The sequence below is a fragment of the Homalodisca vitripennis genome, chromosome 4 (genome assembly GCF_021130785.1).
Source record: "Homalodisca vitripennis isolate AUS2020 chromosome 4, UT_GWSS_2.1, whole genome shotgun sequence".
NCBI lineage: Eukaryota > Metazoa > Arthropoda > Insecta > Hemiptera > Cicadellidae > Homalodisca > Homalodisca vitripennis.
Window position 1 is genome coordinate 31295100 of NC_060210.1, and position 22861 is coordinate 31317960.

General features: G+C 37.0%; 1 protein-coding gene across 1 annotated transcript in view; it reads left to right on the plus strand.

The window, feature by feature from the left end:
• Positions 1–22861, plus strand: part of LOC124359105 (T-cell leukemia homeobox protein 3-like) — an 83482-nt gene that overhangs the window by 45896 nt on the left and 14725 nt on the right. The window contains exon 2 of the mRNA XM_046811558.1: positions 2723–2951. Coding sequence (XP_046667514.1) covers positions 2723–2951 — 229 coding nt within the window. The remainder of the gene's footprint in view (positions 1–2722; positions 2952–22861) is intronic.

Consider the following 22861-nt stretch of genomic DNA (forward strand, 5'->3'; position numbering starts at 1 on the left):
CATCAGGTTCGGTATAAACTACATTCCGAGTCCGCGGGCAAACCGTATCACTCACTCGATCGAACGTACAATCAGGAATCCCGGACGCAGAGGAATTGAACGCCGTACCAAAAATAACAATGGCCACATCAGAGGTTAATGATAGCTCACGGAGGACCAATGGGCTGAAAGCCATTAATTCCGGCCTTCCCATTGGTTGGCCATTATAATCCGTAATTATGATGGAATGAATAGACGGACGACTGCAGGCTCGTCATTACAGCCGCCATCGCTCTAAATTAGACTCATTCCTGTAATTGTACGCCATTATAATACGCTACATATCTTGACAATTTATCTTTTCCGTGCCGATCGATTTCGGCCGCTCATTTTCCCCGGTGAACGGCCAAAAAAGGCGTAATGGAATCGTAATGGTCCGGGAACGCTGCGGGGACGATGGAACGGTTCCAGGAGGATCGCTGCGTGATGGTTCCGGTGACATGCGAGGAGCCGTTCCGAGAGTGTCACCGTCCGGCTCGTCCACCTCCGGGAATTTCCATCGAGAAGGAATTAAAATAATGACAGGGTTTAAAGCGCTCGGGACTCATTGCGGAGTCAAGCAGTTGTCGGTGACCGCCTCCAGTCGTCTTTGTATTTCAATTAGTCTCTCTGACAGATGTTTCGCAACCGGATTGGAACTGTTGTAACGGAAACTGCACGGCACGACTCGCTCGACATCAAGTCACTGGTTGATGGCGACAAAGTGGCTCGGGGGAGTAAATGGTTCTTGTTGTGGTTACTTGAGGAAAGTTTCCTTTAACGTCACAAATTCAAAACAACAATGAGATCAACATTTTGTCTTCGAAATTTCACTAAATTTAAATTTACAAAATTTACAGACTATCCAACTGTACAGAACCGACAGGTGTTTGGGAATACGCCCAAATTAAGAATATTAGATTAAGTCATCCAAAAAAACGTCACATGTGCCACTCAGATCAGCAAAGCAACTTCGTTATAAGATAAAAATCTACCAACTGCAACCAAAAGCGATACAAATCGTGCAAATTAATTGGCTTACACAACGAAGTAATATTTCTACAGCTTTAAACGACTTTCTCTTTTTAATGGATCGTTAAAAGCAGAATATCCAGTCTACTCACGTCCTAGCTTATCATTTGGACACGATTATTATTTTATTCTAAAAGCAAATGCCTATTAGAAAGAATGATCATGCATATTGAGGTGTACTGGGTAGGTGTACCTGTACCAGCGTAGCGTAAGTGGATAGTTCAGAAATCAACGTGTCATGTTTTGACGTCGTTTAGTCGGTTCGACGGTTCGATCTATGTGACGTTTGTCTGTATGTTTTAGCTGATTTTCAGCTAAGTTCTTGATAAATCAGGACAATTTGCATTTAGTTTTAGATACGAAATGGCTGTTGCTAAGGGTCTCCTTAAAGTGGATTAATAATACATGTGTATATTACTGTTTAAACTCGACTCAATTTTTAATTTATATATTAAAGCGACCTACTTATTATGCTAGTATAGTTAAAACACTAAACAAAGTAAGCAAGTCATCTAATTATCACTAAATATTATCCTGCGACAATTTCAAACTACAAAGTTGTTGAGGTATTTGGTCAACTTCCGACAAAATCAATAAATCCGCAAAATATACAATATGCAAATTGATTTAGGTATTACCTCACGCAAAACCTCCTAATAGCTCATAAATTTAGATTACAAGATATTTTGAGTGAAGGAATAGAAATAAACGCTTTTAAATTTTATTACTTTGAATATTCTCAATCATCTCCAAGACAGACAGAAAATAACAAAGTAAAAGACATATTACGTAAAATTTCAAATTCTTCTATTTGTTACGGTACTGTGACAGACCAAGAAAAATTTCCGTAATACTAACACACTGTCCTCAATTTAAACATATAAGTACGATATGCATATATAGCATATATGCATACGTAACATATGTTAGTCAAAACTTTCGAGTTTAAGAAAGAGATTGTGGTTGTTCTTTAGCATGTTTTTGAGAAAGATTTTAAGGCGACACCTCCATTCAGAAGACACCAAAGCACCAGCTTAGATTAGGTCTTTTGACATCAGACAGTAAAGCCTCATTATTCGCGAAATGACACATAAAACCTTTCTTTGTAACACTTCTTGTCCTTAAGTACAACAAGAGATGACAATTGCTATTAACCAGCCCATTGCCATATCACTGAGAGCCGCGTTCAGTTTTTTTTGTGCAGAGGAATGATTGAGTAGGATCGAATACATCGTTTCGGCATCACAGACACCCAGACTACAAAATATAACAATATAGTGTAATCCAGGTGAAGAAGCATTCTCATTGCCTCTTCAGGTGCACAATTGAGTTTCTGACACGATCTCTAAGCACGGTGGAGAAACCGAGTTTTCTACACACAATATGTTTATAACTTGTAGTCTCTGATGTCGAAACGATGTATAGAGTTCGTCTTGAGATTTTTCGTCTGGATTCATGAGGATCACTGCAGACGAACATGACTCCGGATTCCAGGAGTGAAATAGTGCCAACGTCAGGTTCCAGGACGCTGCGCTAAAAGGAAGGCGAACTCTCAGCATTCACAATAAATCGACCCGTCTCGCCTTAGCTAAGATATTCTATTAATATCCTGATATGTTATTGTATTGGCACGGTTTTAGCCAAAAGTCAACTCCTACTGTTTCTGTTGCAGCGACGTTTCCGATGACCCGGCGGATCGGCCATCCCTACCAGAACCGCACGCCGCCCAAGCGCAAGAAGCCCAGGACCTCCTTCACCCGCCTGCAGATCGCCGAACTGGAGAAGCGGTTCCACAAGCAGAAGTACCTGGCGTCGGCGGAGCGAGCCGCCCTCGCCAAAACCCTCAAGATGACCGACGCTCAGGTCAAAACGTGGTTCCAGAACAGGCGGACCAAGTGGAGGTGAGCTATTAACGTTGTGTGGATACTTGTCAAAGTGATTACGGTTAGACTGAGAATCACACATAATACCAATAATGACGGCAATAACTAGCACACTGGGAGGCATCCGGGGCTAACAAGAACATACCACACATTGAAATATTTTAAGATAAACTCTAGTCTTAAAGCACACAGAGGACTATCAGTTTTAATTATTGTTATTAAATGTTTGTTTGTATGTGCTGTCAAAAATTAAATTCAATAAACCGTTAGAATGCAGTTTCGAGGAAGCCGGACAGAACTTAAGTCTTCGCGACATTGTTTCACTTAGTTACTTGCAACTTTACTTCGCTTTGCAATTTCTGACCCCGAAACCAATAAGCGTTTTTCTTGGACGAAGAGTAACCTATACACCGAGTTTCATGTTTCTTTCAAGAGTTGTCGTAAAGGCGAACTGATTGTACTGATTTTAGAAAGATTGAAGAATAAATGCTTATATCTTACATAAATTTAACACAAGCGTTGCTACCTTGAGAATTTACATCGTACAGTCAATTTAGAAATTCTGAAATAAAAGTGGAGTTAAGATAAAGAAAATAACAAAACCTATTTTAAAATTATTTATGAAGTCTAAATCATTTATCCACATAGGATACAGCTGATGTGTAGATTACTTGGAACTACTTTTTAATTACCAATTAGAATAAATGACATTTGGGGATTAGCATAACAGAATAACTGATTCAATAAACAAATCAGATTGTTCTCTTTAACGCCCATTTCTAACATAAATGTTAAATTTTCAAATAAAAATTCGTATTTAATTTCATACTATCAAATTTGCATGATGAATAATAAAAAACATTTTACATAGGTCAAGTCATAAAATCAAGTCTGAGTGTAGCAAAAAACAAACTTACTAGAAAATATAAAATACATTTAGTTTTTTGTCAAATTATGTCAGGGTCATTAAAATCTAAAATTTAAAAGATAAACAAACTTCTAATAACTTTACTGGCTGAGCGTTAGCGAAGCTTATCACTCGGAGAGCTGGTAACGATTAATTTATGTTTGTCTGTCAACGTTTTCACACGATATCTCGAAAATGAACCGGCGTAAAACTTGAAATTTGTCATGAAACTTCATTTCTTTAAAGGCAACAATTTATTCGATGATATTAAGTGTCGCTCCATGGGTTTTGAACGAGTGTAAACAAATATTTTTTAATTGGTCTTCATTAAATAGCAGAATAAACTTGTAAACAAGCTGAGTACAATAATATGAGATTTTAACGCGTGAAATTTTATTCACAGGTTAACAAGAAAAAGTGATAGAATGGAAAGTCAATGTTAACAGTTGGTGAAAAGATTTCATCTAAGCGCACTATTGCTTTGCAATACGCTCCCTAACACTACATAACTTTTATTATTTGAACACTGCTATGAAACCTAACTTAATGAACTAAAATGTGAATGTATCGCGAGAAAAAAAATATCGATAAAGAATTCATGTATAGATCTTAAGTTTTTCTTGAATAAGTTCTATGATGGTGCATGTCCATCCATTGGTTAGAAGCCAGTCATTCAGTAGTATGACACAATTTCTCTTTTGTCTGACGGAGGGATGCAAAAATGTCTTTACTGTATGATTGTCTGTCTGTCTGTCTGTCTGTCTGTCCGCAGGCTGTTTTGGTGTAGCCTAAGTGCAAAATGAGGAATCACTCTGTGGTTGACAAAAAAACACAACAGCAGGGACTACCTATGTTAATCAAGAATGGGTGTATATTGATGTAGCTTAATGTTTATTGTGTATTCCTAGCTTTGCAAGCAACCTAACATCGCCAGTCAGTCTTCGGAAGCAACCTCCAAACAGTTGGTGTCCAAGTTACGAGAGCTTGTCCAATTTTCCCTAGAGTCGTATTGCGGTTGTTCGTGCACCCAGTGGTTTATAGAATGCTTAGGTGGTAGACTTCTCCTCCTGGAAAATTTAAATTTATTTCTAGTGAGTAGCGTTTCCGAGTGTGGATTGCCTGCAACGTGGAGGCAGCGGTGGGTCGGCGATAGTTAGCGGCAGGTTTACGGCCCGTAACGAGGGTAGGGTGCGCCACCATCGCTATAAAACAGCTCCTGCCACAGAAGCTGCTTGATTACGTGTAATGCCTTGTGTCATTGTCACTGTGTCGCAGAGGCGAGTCGCGCGGTGTAGTGAGGAAACCGGGAGAGAAACCAGAACTGCTCTTTGGTAACAGCTCACTTCTCTAACTAATCAGGACGTTTCGCTGAGGAGATGTGATGAGAAAACACGCGTATTCCCGCGAAAAATATATATCGGATATTAAGTGTGACAGATATAAATTTCCTATTCAGTAAAAACGTATTTAAATTGCATTTAGGTTCCTTAAGGTACAGAAATTGAGATGTTAAAAAAGTTAGTCTCATCAGCGCTTTTGGAAAAGGAAGTATGAGCAGGATCTGCTTGACATAGTACTTGTTCGAGTACGATAAACTTCATTAAAAATCTAGGCCAGAAGATTTAAGTTGTACCCTGAGGACGAAACATTCAGTGTTTCTGGAAGAAATGTAAGGAGCGGCTTGAGGTAACAAAATAGACTTCTTTTACATTCGTAAAATGTAACCGATAAAAAATTCATTCAAAGGATTTGTTTTGTTTTTTTTTTTTTAAGGAGAGACCGATCCCCTTTTAATCCTTATTCTGTCCGTCCTCATGGGCCACTGGCATGTGCGAGGATCTTATCAAACAGAATAAGGGGGAGAGTCGATACAGTACGAGGTTGATAGTACTGATAAAAAGTGCAACGGTCACGGACAGGATTTGAACCTGCGCTATCTCTAACTCAGACCCAAAGTCCAACGACTTAGACCGTTCGCCCATCGGCACTCCCAAATGGATTTATTTAAGCCATTTTTTTAAATGAAACTCATTTCATTTTGAGGCAGAAAACCCCGATTAGTTAAGAATCAGAGTAATTGGTGAAACATGCTATGTAGGAATTTGAATTGATTCAATTCATTCTTAAGAAAACATTGATACGATATTAACACAAGACTACGTAATTGGATTGTACAAGACTGCGGATAGAATGAGGGACATGCTATGGAGGAAAATGCACAATCAATACAAAATTCTAGAAACTAACTACCAGAGAGGAGAGCAATGTTTCCAGCCATGGGGCGAAGACACAAACTTCGCTTACGTAGCTCAAATAAGTATGTACAATCGTGAAGTCAAATACGCATGTAGAATAACGTTAATGCTCAAACATTATTCATTTATTACTGCTTCTGAATCCACTTAATTAGTAATGAGTAGGCCTACTCATAACTAATAAAGAATCGTAAAATTGTGTTATTAAAACTATAGTTTTACACTCCAATTTGAAACAAACATTGAAATGGATGACTATGGCAATTTTATAGCTGGTTATAAACCACAGACTGAGAAGCGTTTTCAATGAGTACGATTGTGCAATAATTCAAACTACCTCCTCTTATTGACAATTATGTATCGGAATGGAACAAATTAAACAAATTGCATGCAATCATGTGTTGGCAAACCAGCACCAAGGTTTGTAGTTTTCACTTTCATTATACGTCTCCGTTTGCTTAATTCTCTTGACATTGATCCCCGTGACCTTTTGTCGTAGGCCTGCTATATCGTAGACCTCGCATTGATTACACACATGCGTAGGATTGATTTTGCATCTTCTTCCTGAAGTTTTCATGCTTTTGCTCATTACACAACATGACCTCAATCGACTGTCCGGGACTCCCACGCCCGGTAAGGAGTTGATTACAAAACTTCTTGGATAGTTCATTATTGAGCAAGATACTTGTAAAGGACATTGATTATGTGGCGGGAAATGACTAATCACGATGATTAAAATGGCCATGAAATCCCTAATCAGGCAACATTATAACAAATAAAACATTATGTTAGTCGATGCAACATTCCGCCAGTTACGAAGAACCGGCAGCAATTCCAATTTCGTGGACGATTGCCGACTTGTAACTGTAAGCTCATCTATCGGCAACTCTGTGAATGTTATGGAGAGTACAGAACGTGTGAAGGACAAGTATGCCAATTAATTGTGAAAGAACTGTCGTTCAAAATAAGGATAGTTGCCAGTTATGGACTCGGCAACTGCTGCATGAGATTTTTATCACCCCCATTTACGAGAGTAACTAACAACCATTTGTTATCTCAGGAGAGGATCGAATGACCCTTAGAGGACGACACCGAACTGGCTTTCAGGCTGGGCAAACGGCACAGTTCTACGACAAAGTTATATACTCTCTGATCCAACGCTACTTTATCCATGTAATAGCCATGGAGACTACATGGCTTGAGGATGTGGCTTTCAAAAGATACGAGTATATGAATAAAGTTTTATTCTCAAATCTTAAAAGGTTTTTTTATAAAGTGATGTGTCACAAATATGTAAAATAACAATACAACCAAGATTAACACTTGTCACGGATTTGTAGACCAAATATTATAATACATCTGTATCTTTTTATACAAAATTACTCATGTAATCCGTATAAGCTCTTATATGGTCTGTCTCTATAATTCCATTATAAAAATGTTGTAAACACAGTTTGTTGACATTAAAGGCAGATACAAGTATGTGAGTAAAACAATCACTGAGTGTTTCCATTCTTTAATTGGACCTTGACTGGGCGAGGCGAGGACCGGGTGACCGCGACCAAGGAGCCAGACTGTACAAACAAAACGGTCCTGGTTAAGTGGTTACTTGTGCATGGTTCGCGCGGCCGGACCAAAGCCGACATGTCTCTTCCATTAGCTCCCAGATAAGTTGCACCGGTCGTAATTAAAATGTTACATCCGCCGTGGAGTATCAATTAATAGCGCGCTATCTATCGGTCACTTCGCCGGGCCACGCCGCACCTCCCTGCCGGGCGCCGCACCGTTCCAGTCGGCGATAGAACATCATAAAATTAGTGTAATTATGCTTAATAAAGTAAACACTTAGCATTCCACAGCCGACTGAGTAAATGGCACGGTGAGCCTCGCCTCCCTACTACTATATCTGAGGATTTGTGTCATTGCTGTTGTTTCCTTCGACTTGTAATCTGCTTGGAGCCTTTGTTAGTCTTAAGCTCAAACTGTGTCTACTATGTCTAGGTACTTCTTAAGAACGAATTAACTGTTCCTTCATATAGCCATATTTATACCTCAAAGTTCACTTTACTTATCAGATACAAAATCCGTGTCTGATTATATAATATAATATATATAAAACACAATTTTTTGCAATCTTATATAAGGAACTAAGCCTCCCTTAAGAATGTTCGAGATGACTCTCAGTGAATTGATCAGATTCGTATGAATGTTCCTCCTCTCCGCATTGCACGTCAAAGTGCCCACATCAGTTCAGAGTAAAGACTGTCAATCCACGAAGTTATTTATTATATATCAAACTCAGAATGTTTGTGTGCTGTGTGGCGGAGATAGGGAGAGACGAGAGAAGAAATCGGCCCACGAGAGACCACGTAGATCGGCCCTTGTGGTGTAATTGGGGTTGACATTTATCCCTGGTCTTGAAGCTCGCCATCGGGGGGACGACCAATCAAGGGCTCCCACCCTTCCACCACCCCTTTGACCACCCCCTGAGTTGGGAGGGGGTGAACATCAACACCGGCTCTATTGTTGAAGTCAGGATAATTACTTAAAGACGTTGTCCTGGTGGGCCCACTCTGGCCGAGACGATCAGGGAGCATGTAATACAATGTGGAGGGGAGAGGGTGTTAGCGAGAGAGGGTAGAATTCCTCCCCTCGTTACTTTCTTACCACTTATAGTATCACATATAGACCTTATGATATCCAGAGAAAATATCCAGAGATAATTTGGAGCCACTTGGTTGTTCAAATGTCCTCTAAATGTAATGCAAAGTAATGTAAATATGTACCGAGTATAATGCGGTATTTTTTAAATTATGTTCCACTGTGTAGAAAATACAATGTTGCAATCTATATATATATATATAAATGAAACTGTTCGTGTGTAACAGCATCACTCACAAACGGCTGGACGGATTCGCCTAATTTTTTTTTTAATTTGTTCGTCTTGATCTGTAGAAGGTTATAGGATACTTTTTATCCCTTTCCCGATTCAGGATTCCGCCCCACTGGTTACAGAAATACCCGTAAGAAATGCATTGCAGCAAACATATGTTATTAAGTGAAAGAGTCTTTTCAAATTTTTAATCAGCTGTTCTTTGTAAACATATATAATGCGACAAAAAATATATTTATATATAAATTTCTTTACACTTATAGTTTTAAAGCATAGAGTAAGCTTAAGAGAAACGACAAATTTTGTTTAAAACTGTTTCTGCAATCATAATATATAAAAATGAATGTTTGTGTGTTTGTCCTTTATAGACTCAGAAACTATTGGACCGATCACTATGAAAATTTGTATTTTTCTATGTAGAAGGTTTATACGCAATGCCCATTGATGTAACTAACCACCAGGCTGTACTGCAAGATATAAAAGTTATCAAAGCGCCTGCACATTATAAACTGCAATTACAACACAGTAGTTACGTATATTAAAATATCCAAACACTATTTGAAGGCAAAGAAATATACGGGCAAAGCTTAAGAGACGCGTGCGAAGCCGCGGGAAACAGCTAGTTTATAAATAAAATTAGATATATTAAAAAAATCAAATATGACCAGTAATTATCCTTCCTACTTACGATTCTTAGAAAACAATCTAGGAGAACATGGACAGTGTACAAATATACAATTTAGAATGAAAAACTAAGATAGGCTATACGAGACTCTAAAATGGAATATTTTACATATACAAAATTAAGGTATGTAAGATGGGTTAACATAGTCTACCAAGTACATTTTGCCTTTAATCAAACAAATTAATTGTTAAAGACTTCCGATCAAATTGAAATTTTCTTGTTTCACCATCATGGTTATTGAAATAAAGTAAAGCATTAGTAAGGTCAGTCTGCACGTCTATCGTTTTAGTAACATAAATGAAATATGCGTAATGAGGTAATTGAGGCAGGCTTAAATCGTCATTATTCAGTTATCCTAAAAGGAGTGAACAATGGTTCTATACTTTTATAACATATTTGTAATGTAACATTCTAAAATCCCAATTTTAAGGATTCTCTTAAAATGTATTTAAATACGAAATAGGTCGAGGAAGATTTAAAATGTTATGTTTAAAAAATCGTAATAACTACGCATAATGAATTAAAAATCTAATTATTTCAAATTTTATAATTTTGTAAAATGTAACTTTTTCGCACTATAATCTAATGATAAAATTTATGTAAATAAATTCATGGTGCAAATATTTGGAAAATGCTCATAGTATGACAAAAAACTTCACAAAAGATGACACGATCGTTATTATGGCTGGGGCCAACGACCTCTCAGACATCACTCCAAGAAATAATCGACCTGCTAGAGTTCTCGTAGGCCAGATGATGAACTTTATCATGGGGCACAACCACACTAATGTTATTGTGGTTTCCATGTTTCATCGCCATCAAGATCATTGGGACTCATACATTAATAGAGAAGTGAGGCGAATTAATATGACGCTACATGAGTGTCTCGAGAAGGTGGGAGTTTCAATGGTGGACGTGACGATGTTGGGTAGGCGATTGTTTACTCAACACGGCCAACATCTCAATCAGTTGGGAAAACGAGTACTCAGCGGTATGATCGCTGTATCTGCGAGAAAACTACGCCTGGTTTCCACTCGACGTCCAAAACCTGTCGCCGAGCTGCAGTCGCCGCCTACCTGTATGGACCTCTCCGGACCAATAACCTTACGTCATGAGACGTATGCCGCCGCCGTCAGATCCTCCGATCAACCAGAGACTTCCAGCCTCCAAACGACACCAAGTCAACGACAGACTGACTCTCGATCGACAGAACACCATACTTTTTTAGGGTCCCCACTTCGGATCGACAGGCAGAATTGAATATATCAAAACAAAAACAAAAACCTATTGGAAAAGTTCCATTCCAAATTTCATTGAGACTGCTTCACCAAAACGCTTCACGCAATTCGCAACTAACAAACTGGATGCACTTCAGCTCATGTGTGAAGATCTGAACACAGATGTACTTGTTGTAACCGAAAACGGGTTCAACAGTAAACACATTGAGCAATGTAAAATTCCAAATTTTAAATTGGCGAACTCGTACTGTCGTAATCACTCAAAAGGAGGTGGGTTCGCATTTTTTTTTTAAACAAAATTTCATTTCAAAAACTTTTTCTATTCAAGAAACAGACGAGAAACATTTTGAAGCAGTCGGAATTAAACTTAAAACCCAAAATTCAAAATTAATTGCCATTGGGATCTACAGGTCTCCCAGTGGCAACGAAAACATGTTTTTTACAAAATTAGAATCCTTACTAACGGACCTGACGAATCATCACCTTGACTACATCCTGATGGGTGATTTTAATATAAACGTCTTGGACAACAACCAGCAAACCACAAAACGATTAGCAGATTTATTAAGGTCATTTGACCTCGAGTTGCTTGTCAAGACCCCAACAAGAGTGACAGCAACGACAAAATCTGCTATTGACAATGTTATCTCCAACCTTCCTAATGTCGCAGTGTCTGTGGTGAATACAGCGATTTCTGACCACTATGGCCAAGAGGCCGTAATTAGTGGAACAAAATTCATTAGGGAGCCCAAAATTTCCAAAACCATAAGAGACACAAGGCCAGAAAATATCGCTCTCCTCAACTCTTTCCTTTCGAAAGAAAAGTGGGACTTTCTAAATTTATCCTAACCAGTTGAGCAACAGTTTGAAACTTTTAATAGTTATTTAAACTTTTATTTAGATCTATGTTGTCCAAAAAGAACCATCAAAATTGGTCAAAAAATGATAAACAATAAATGGATCACTAAAGGAATTCTCATCTCGAGAGAAAAACTTAAGTTTTACTCTGAAATTTATAAACAAACACAAGATGACAATTTTAAAACATTTTTCCGGAAATATAAAACAATTTATAAAAAGGTGATCCATGCAGCAAAAGCATATGATGTCTCAAAAGCGATTATATCTTCAAAAAACATTTCTAAAACTATTTGGGGCATCATTAACAATAAATCAAATCCTTCAAAAATAGCACAGATCAAAATTGGGGATCGGCTTTTGGATGATGAAACTGAGGTGGCTAACGAGTTTAACAAGTTTTTTGCAACTGTGGCTTGTGACCAAGGCCCTCGGCCATCGGCTCCTGTAGCAAACTCCACGAGAAGACAAATTCCATCAGCCTCTATGTGCTTGGCACCGGTCGACGAGAAAGAACTCGTCAGTATTATTCAGCAGCTCCCAGCCAAAAAATTGAATGATCTTAATTCAAACTCAATGTGGCTCATAAAAAAATGCTCGAAGCATATTGTGAGGCCTCTGACCGCCTTGATAAATTCCTCATTTCAATTGGGAGTTTTTCCCTCACTCCTGAAGATGTCAAAAGTAACCCCTATCTTTAAAAAAGACGACCCTACCTACGCTCATGAATAACTATCGGCCTGTCTCTATTTTGCCTATTTTAAGCAAACTATTTGAAAAGTTGTTTTTAGTGCGAATGCTTCAGTTTCTGAATAAACACAATCAGCTCTCAAATGACCAATTTGGCTTCAGAAAGGGCAAATCGACAATAGATGCAATTGTGGGTCTTGTCGATATGATTGTAGAGGGATTGGAAAGTCGAAATCACACTTTAAGTGTGTTTCTCGATTTATCTAAAGCTTTCGATTGTGTTGACCATATTACACTGCTTGACAGACTGGAATCGCATGGCATTCGAGGCGTGCCTCTCACATGGCTTAGTTCATTCCTAAGTCATAGAACTCAAGTTGTCCAAATTTCTAATCATATTTCAAATTCTGTAAATATGAGTTATGGAGTTCCTCAAGGATCCATTCTCAGTCCAATTCTCTTCCTGCTTTATGTTAATGACATAAAATCATCACTACCACACGGGAAAATCGTGCAGTATGCTGATGATACGACTCTTTGTTTTAACGAATCTTCGAAATCAGATTTGGAACAAAACGCATTTGTTGGAATGAACAATTGTGTCCAACATTTTCATAGCCTCAATCTAAATACAAATTCATCTAAATCTAACGTTTTAAATTTCACTTTAAACCCAGTAGACTTTGAGTATGGACCTAGAGTTATGTTAGCGGATACAATACTAGAAGAAGTCTATTCCTCAAAATTCCTTGGAATTTACCTTGATCAAGGTTTGACATGGAATGTTCACATCGATCACGTTTGCTCAAAATTAGCCTCAGGCATTTATGTTCTGAGGTCTCTAGCCAAATACTGCCCAAGTCAAGTTCTGATAACGGCGTATTATGGCTTGATTTATCCACACCTCACTTACGGATTGGTACTATGGGGCGCCTGTGCAAGGAACCAATTTTCAAGAGTGTTTAATTTACAGAAGCGAGCGATCCGCACCATTGCAAAATTAAAGTTTAGAGAGTCGTGCAGGTCAACATTCAAAAGGTTGCAACTGTTAACTCTGCCTAGCCTCTACATTTTACAAACAACGTTGTATTGTATGTCTAAATGTGCCTTGATTACGGGCCGAGACATTCACTCGTACGGGACTAGAGGCAGAGACAACTACCGAACTGGGAGACACAGGACGGTGGTTTATGAACGCTTGCCTTCACAGGCAGGGGTTCATTTTATTAACAGATTGCCTAATGAATTAAGAAAAGCCTCGACGCTCAAGGCGTTAAAAACTCGTTTAAAACGCTGTTTAGCGTCAAATGCATTTTACAATATAAAAGAGTTTCTGGAGTATGACTGGGAGACCACACAATAACAAGACTGACTCTAGAACGAAGTGGGAATTATTGGCGATGGATGAACGTGGAATGAGTGATCAAATGTATGTCTGAATGAGAGCTCGATGTGGTATGTATGTCCAAATTTTAACATATTTGACGTTTGCTATACAAATGTATTTTGTCTCCGCAATAAAAAATTGACTATTGACTATTGACTATTTGAAAAACAGTATTTTTGGTATATACTCATAGTAGTGTTTACCATAGTAAATTATAAAGCTTTATAAATAGTAAGCAAAAATTAATTATTATTAGGTTTTTTATTTATTTTTTTACGGGAGTAGCAATCACCCGTTGAGCCTTATTCTGTCAGTCCTCATGGGCCACTGGTCTCACCGATTATCTTATAAAACAGAAAAAGGGGGAGAGTTGATACAGTACAATATCAAATTACTGATAAAAAGTGCTACGACCACTTTCAGACAGTGTTTGAACCTTGTAGCTATCTCTAACTCAGATTCAAAGTCCTAACGTAGGAGGTGGTGGTTGAATGCTTAGCGGCTTTTCAATAAATTATTGTATAATTCAGGTATGCGTGTGAGCGTTGTGCTTGTTTTAGAAAATATAGAACAGAAGAAAAGTTAAAGCACTAAAGTTTTACTACATTATTGTGCTTTTCGTGAGACGAATCCAGCTTTTTATTTAGTAAAAAATTCTTTTTTGAACAATTTTAAAAGTTTATTTATTCTGCTAACACTTCTATCAAAATAAATAGACAAATCTATGGAACAATAAAATTGTAATGTTTCCGCACATAAACTGCTGTGTTCCGGTGAGCTGCATTTTGCCTTATTTTCTTATAGGAACATACAAATGTGTACCAAGTACTCGTAACACACATAGGTCATTCATACATGTAATTTTTAGTTGATATTTTTATTATAAGGTATCATGCAACTACTGAGCTTTCTTTTTTGGTTGCCTCTGTTTTTTGAGAAACTATATTGAGCGTCTCCCCTTTGAATAGTATTTATAAGTAACGAATTCCGAATTTGAGTTTGGAGTGACTGACAAACCCATCATCTCACATCTCACTGAGAGTGGATTATGTTTATATACAGCGTGTACATAAAGTCCTGCACTGGGTATAATATTTTCTAAACGATAACAGATAAATGAACAAGATTTGGTACATCAATACTACACCTAAAAATCTACTTTTTGAAGGAACTATCAGTTTTCTGTAATATCATGGGGACGTCCCGCAAGGAGTCAGAAGGAAATTTAAATAGTAGCATAGGTCAATATGCACATCATTTTAAAGGGCTTATCTAGCAGAGTTCAATGCCGCAAAACCGCACTCAAAAAGATTGATCCAGTACAAAAATGGCGGCTGTTCAAAGGTTTTACTTGGTTACATTTCATTAGTAGTCATAACCCCGGTAAAGCAAAACTGCAACCAAACGAATACTGCAGATAAATACTACATTGTGATTGTCAGTTGTACAGAAGTGAATTATGATGTAGGTTATCCTCAAGGGGTACAAATTTGGTCCTAATATATTGATAACGGGGAAAACCTGATAACAGTAACAATTAGAAAGCTCTTATCTTTGGTTCGCAGTTTGGACTTTCCAATTAGCCAGTCTATTCATAGTAGGCTATTCTAGTTTTCTTGTTTTAGTAGTGCTGTCCAACCTTTCTATCAGTGCACTTTAGTGCAAAAGAGTTTGTCGTATTGCTTGTAATTCTTCAACTACACTATGTCGCTTGACGAACGTGAACGTATAACACTTCTTATGATGGTTGGTTGGGGAAACAACAGACGATCACACGAGGAAGCATGCCATTTATTTCATGACTACTTTCACGAGAGGCAGCCAATTTCTAGAAAAACTGTAGGGAGAACTGTTCAAACGCTTATGGAAACTAGAAGTGTTTCCGATCGTCATAGGACAGGAAGGCCCGCTACTACTACGACAACTGAAGGCAACTCTTTAGATGTATTGCAGTCATTTATTGAGAATCCGCAAGAGTCCCCTACGCTCAGCAACACAAACTCATGACATCTCTGTTACGTCTGTTAAAAAGATTCTGAAAGGGTCTAATTTTAAGCCTTATAAAGTTGATTTGGTGCACGAACTCAACGAAGATGATTTTGATCGACGTATAGAATTTTGTGAAACTATGATGGCCAAAATAGATTGCAACGAAATTGATGCAAAAAATATTGTGTTTTCAGACGAGTGTTCATTTATGCTGAATGGAAGCGTAAACAGGCACAATTGCCGTTACTGGAGTAGCGAAAATCCTCACTGGATGCGGGAGGCACATACGCAGTATCCACTAAAGGTGAATGTCTGGCTTGGTGTGATAGGTACCCTACCCAGGTTGGTAGGTCCTTTCTTTTATTGAAGGAAATTATAAGTGCAATATCATACCAACGTTTGCTAGAAAATGAAATTACACCAGCACTTCGAAACATGTTTGGAGAACATTACCAGAATATCTGGTTTCAACAGGACGGATCACCCCCCACACTACGTCATTGACGTAAGAGGCCTATTTAAACACCGTTACCAATATATTAGGACCAAATTTGTAACCCTTGAGGATAACCTACGTCATAATTCCACTTCTGTACAACTTAAAATCACAATGTAGTATTTATCTGCAGTATTCGTTTGGGTTGCAGTTTTGCTTTACCGGGGTTATGGCTACTAATGAAATGTAACCAAGTAAAACCTTTGAACAGCCGCCATTTTAGTACTGGATCAATCTTTTTGAGTGCGGTTTGCGGCATTGAACTCTGCTAGATAAGCCCTTTAAAATGATGTGCATATTGACCTATGCTCCTATTTAAGATTTCCTTCTGACTCCTTGCGGGACGTCCCCATGATATTACAGAAAACTGATAGTTCCTTCAAAAAGTAGATTTTTAGGTGTATAGGTGTAGTATTGATGTACCAAATCTTGTTCATTTATCTGTTATCGTTTAGGAAATATTATACCAGTGCAGGACTTTATGTACACCCTGTATAATACACGTACAGAGTGTGTAGAAAATGCTGAGTAAAACTTCAAGAGTGGTTGCGAAGATTTCGTTATAAAAATTCGATTTCGTTTGTTCTACCTTTACATGTACATCTCGTCATTTACGTAGCTATGCAAACTGTCGTCTTTCCGTATTTACTGTGAAAAGTAATTATTTATCATAATCTAATATTTATTACTGTCCCTTCTGATCCATACTGGGTTACGAGATTATTGGATTCGAGAATATTTCTGATTCAGGATCTAGCTGTATTAAAAATGATTAGAATAGTCGTGAAACTAAAATCATTAAAATACAAAAGGCAATAGACAACAACAACGAATAATTTTATTTATACACACATCCGTATAAATAAGGGGGATTTGAAAAAATAATTCAATGTACAAGTCTATATTACCACTACTTCAATTTTTCTTCCAATAATGCCAATTTCAGAATTAAACTAACGGAACTACCTCAGAAGTATCCGCCCCGTTCTTAAATTTGGGTTGAAGTAATCAATGCAAATTTATCTCCTAAAATAATTATGTAGTTTTTTATTTATTTTTTTTTTTTTAACTGAAAGTGCATTATGTAGACCTTTATTTAACAATGAATGATGCGGTAAATATACAAGGGAAAGGGATGTTTTCTTACTTGGGACAGGCGGTTTGTGGCGACAGTCCCCCGGCCTCTCCTTGATTACCGCACTGTTACGTACATACCTGTATCAAAATGCAACGTTACCGCCAGTAAGAGAGCAAAGAACAAACATCTCGAAGAACAAAGTCTCACCTTGGATCAACACAATAAGTAAAAGGCTATCGCTTCAACCGTCAAACCGGGCGAGATGATCGAGTTACGCCCAAAATCTTCCCTTCCCCTCCCCCTCGCAACCCTCTCGGCTGAAAAGAGACAATTGACTTTATCCGCCATTTTGTTAGATCAAGCCGTTTCAGTTTACCGCCGAGGTGTTACGTGTCTCCGTAAGTGGTTCAGACTCGGTTAAAGTTGCATAAAGCTTCGCCTGTTCCTCTTCACTCTTTATTCATCGATTTATACTCATGTCGGTGAATAACACGATGAGAAACATTTCTACTCTTGAACCCGGTATTATTTTGATATTTAATAACTGGTTACATGTAACTCTCGAAAATCATAATCTAAAATTTGTATTCTTACCCATCTCATATTTCTACTGATTCCTTTTTAAAGCAAAAACAATAAAATTGTGTTTTTCCTCAACGACCAATTCAATAGAATATCACCCCGAAATGTACTTTGTGACTAAGTAAACATTACAACTTTTTTGTTTCTCATTCATAATTCTATTAGGTGGTATACTACTTAAAACTAAAAGTTTTTCCAAAAGCTTATTGTGATTTGTTTTCATCATATTTATTTTAAAGGTTAAAAGGTAACAGTTGATTTCTAGAAAATAGCTAGAAAATATTCATATTTAACAAAATCTTATGCATTTCCATTATACTTTTTAGTATTTTCATTCTAACCTATTATGAATCGGTCACATCTAGCTAAAAAACTATTTAAGCAACTATACATAATATAAAGTAATTGAAAGTTGTGTATTATTCCGACTATCACTCTATGTAATACTCCATACGATCTACCAGCTCGTTCAGCTTTTCATATTTAACAGTAATGTCTTGTTCATAACAGTTTTCTAAAAATAAAAGATAATTTCGTATACCATTTGAATGCAAAGAAATAATTTTACTAAGACTTTTTATTTTAATAAAATAAAAGCTTAATTATTAATGTTTTTCAAAACTGGATAACTGAGTTCAAATTGAGGTATAAAATTCAGAGATTTGCGCAAGGAGAAGACGCAAGATGTTAGAAGGCAAGCAAACGAACAGGGGCTTGATGTTAGTCTATAATAATGTTTTTATTAAAACCTGACAAATGAAGTTAGTACAGAACTTTACATAAAAATAATTCACATGAACTTATAAAAACAAAGCATTCTATCTTCCTATTTAAATATTTCTTCTTGTACAGTATTCCAAGCAGAATGTATCGTATTTAGAACATTCTGCTACAAAATAAGAAGCAGAATGTGTTATTGTGTTGTGTTATGTGTTGAATTGTGTTATTTTATGTTTATGTTCTTGTTGGCATTTCGTAGTCAACAGGAATAGTCTAAATAATGGGTATTTCACCTGTCATTCTTGATATATTTAATGTGAAGTGTTTGAAAATATTGAGAACATGTTTATTTCTAACAATTTAGAGCTCAATATCTAACATTCTCAACAGAACGTCCCACATTTAGAACAGAATGTATTTATTCAGGTCAGAGTGTCTCTTGACCACAGTAGAAAGTTTGAACAGAATATTAAAGTATTCTGAGACTACCTTTCTTTCAGCACATCGCATCCAGAGCAGAGTGTCTTCATTTAGAGATGAATCTTCTTGTCAGATCTATGTATCGTGTACCCTAAGAGTAGAATGTTCATATCAGAATTTTCATAACAAAATGAACAGCCAAATCAGCATTATTCGCAGAAGAGTTAATCATACTTCATATATTATTTAGATAGATCTACTTAGCTGCATTAGGTCGTTGAGGAATTGGTAAAGATGGTTCAGACTGTAGTCGCTGGTGTAGGCAAAACCACTATAATATAAAAGTTACGTTCACGGAAGATTGCGTTATCGAAATCATATTTGTTACAAGAGGTTTGTAAACTGGAGGGACTTCAAATCCGACGAACTAGCAGTCGACATGCTAGGTTGGTTAATTATTTGCCTTTTGCAGTTACTTAAGTTAGCATACCTTTTTGGCCGTGTAAGCTAAATCTCTGTGGTCAACCCCAATCTGCATATAATAAACTTTAAACATTTCAATAGCTCATCAACATTTCATCCTATTATCTGTTATACTTTTCCTCACAAAAAATGTTTTAATGTCGTCATAACACACACAACATCTTGGAAACAATATAATAACTCAAAAAGGGATAGGATTTGAATAAACATGAATTACATGTCCAATAAAAATGGAAATAATTGATTTGTCTAAAATAAAAGAATTGTTAATAATAACAGCAAGTCTCTGACATACTGAATGTGTGTGAGTTACATAACTTAACTAACTCAACACGTGCATGCTACCTATGTTGAATCGTTTTTATCCCACACATCATTTAAATACGGGGGTGATAACCAATCGATACCATGAAAACAAAACAACCCATAAAGTGTTTGTTGTTAATTATGAATGCAGCTTTAATATTAACGGTAACACTCGCCATTAACATTAACATTAACGGGACTTGGTGGGGTAATCAGGGCTAGACGTGATAATGAACCATTTTAATTACTTTTACACTCGGCAAATTGCTCATAGTAATTATTTTTCGGATTACTTTTACCCTATAGTTCTCTGTAATTGTGATTAATATGGCGAAATTAATTATTCGGAAATCCCTCGTACAATTTATCGGGGGTTTAAACGTTTGCATAACTTGGCTTGTAATTCTCTGAGATTATTTAAATGTTTGTGTTACAATAACGACAACGCTTACGTTATTACAGGCTTTCATACTGGGTTGGTTCAATTATAATATCATTTTAATTCTGTCCTTCAAAAGTGTAATAATAATTATAGGCCTAAATGTTTATGTCGAAATCGTAATCAATTTTCCAGCAGTACATGTGTTTTGTTTTGTTTTACATTAAATCTGATGAATGGTGATTCTCCTGACGTAGTGCGGTATTCGGACATATTTCTGTTTTTTTTTTTTTTTCGTATTGTTCAACTATTTGATATATATATATATATATATATATATATATATACATATAATTTAATATATAATTTTGTAGGCCGGCGTGAAAATGTATGTATTATTTTAAAATAACTACAACCAATATTGTATTCCATTGAAGTACATGTTCAAAAACGGATAAAACTTCTATAAGTTTGCGTTCACTCGCAAAAAATGTTTATTCCTCACCCCCCCCCCTTCAGGCTTTCCTCGTCCAGTGCTATAATTCCCCCGAACGAGATCCGAAATCATGAATGAAACTTTTAAATATCCGCTCGATAATTCCTTTATGACTCGGTTGATGGGCGATAGGGCGATTTTTATCACCGATTTTTAACCGGTGCCAATCAAAACAGGCGGGTTTGGGGTAGATGTTCAGGGGGAGGGGGAGGTCTTACCGATTCAGCAGCGGCAGTGACGCGAGAGAGAACAGCCTAAGTAGGACCGAGCGGCTGTTGAATAATAGAGCCACCCTCCCCGCAGCACGGCGGGCAATTGTCATCTGTTACCCCCCTCCACATACCCCTCACACCACCACCACGCACAAATAATGACTTCAACAACAACCGAGTCCGAGACAGTCGTTAACTCTTCTGTGACAGAGTTGTCTTGTAATTAAATATATACTGAGAGACGTTTACGTTTTAACTCGGCGAATTGAGGCTAGTTTTGGCTTTACCAAGTACTATGAGTGCCATTTGACGAGTTAACCCTCCGAGTGGCAGTACTTTTTTCTCCAAGTGGCGGGACATTTTTACTGATTTTGTATGTTCGCAAAAGAAAATTTATACAAAATCCTGTATATTATATAAGTATGACGTATCATACATCGATTTAAACTTCATAACACACAGAGTAGAATGGTAATAATATGAAACACTTACCTTGGATTGGTGTAAAAAACCAATGGGTTGAATTCCAAAAATAAAAATTCAAATTTTTTTGTTTTATATTAGGCTGAGTAAATGTTCCTAAACTTAATTTTTTAACACAAATCCAAAATAGCCATTTTGTTTAAAATTTAATTCTGAACAAAAATATGTATCCGTTATATGTATTATTCCTAAAAACAACGCACTATTTGCTGATCTAAACTTTTATGTACATTTTTTTACTGCATTTTAGTCAGTATCAAAGCCAACCTCATTCCTCATCATTCTTCCTGGTTTGAGAGGCCTCCAATAATGTTCCAGGTAAGGGAAACACTCCCTATGACCCCAAAATTACAAGTTGGGCACCAGAAGTGACTTTTACCCCCTTTCTTGGTGTGTACACACACTGCACAAAGTCTGGTAAATAAGCAATCCCGTGAAGAAGACCTACACTTGGTCCAGGAGGTAGTACAGTAGGTGGATGAACCGTTTGTAAGAGTTCCATTAGTACCAGAATATCTAAATACTATATCAAATTAAAGTTTAGAATCTGGTCTTTCTAACCATACCTAATATATAGCGTTTAAGTCGCGGCATAACATCGGAAATACCGGAACAAGAGAGGCTTGCGTTAATAGACGCTAGAGCGTCTTTGCCACTCGCGAACGAGATTTAATAGACGCTGCAGCGTCTTTCACCACTCGGAGGGTTAATCAAAATCACGATCATATTATGAAACTTTGTCACATTATATCATGTAAAACATGAAAATCCAAGATAGTAACAAACAACACGTGGTGATAACTTGGAAGTGTGCAATTAATGGACTGTGCATTGTTTAGTGAAAAATACATTTATTTTATGTCTAAGCGCCTTGACCAGGAATAAAAGTAATTCGTTTTATTTTACTACTTTTAAGACACGAAACATTATTTTTATGAAAAGTCAAGGTGATTTGAAGAAGCAAGGTACCGTATAAACTGCCCAAAGTCTAATTTGTTACATCTGTTCTTTGAACAGACTTGGTTATACATATAAACATATAACGTAAACATTTGCATAAGTTTACGTAATGATAACAAGATGAAGAGTCCATAATAAACGACACGAGCTTAAATTAACACACCAATTTCATTATGATAATCATAATAACGATACGTTATATGATACTGCATATAAAACGATACGAGCTTACAGAAGTTTACGCACCGGATTTATTGTGATAGCTATGACAATGGGACGAGATGTATAATAAACTATTGGAGCCTGTGCGCTACAATGTAAAATACATTATTGTTGTGTTGAAATTGTGTATTTGTACAGGGAACACAACTAAATCTGGTAAACAACTTAATTTCTATTAGCATTTTCCCA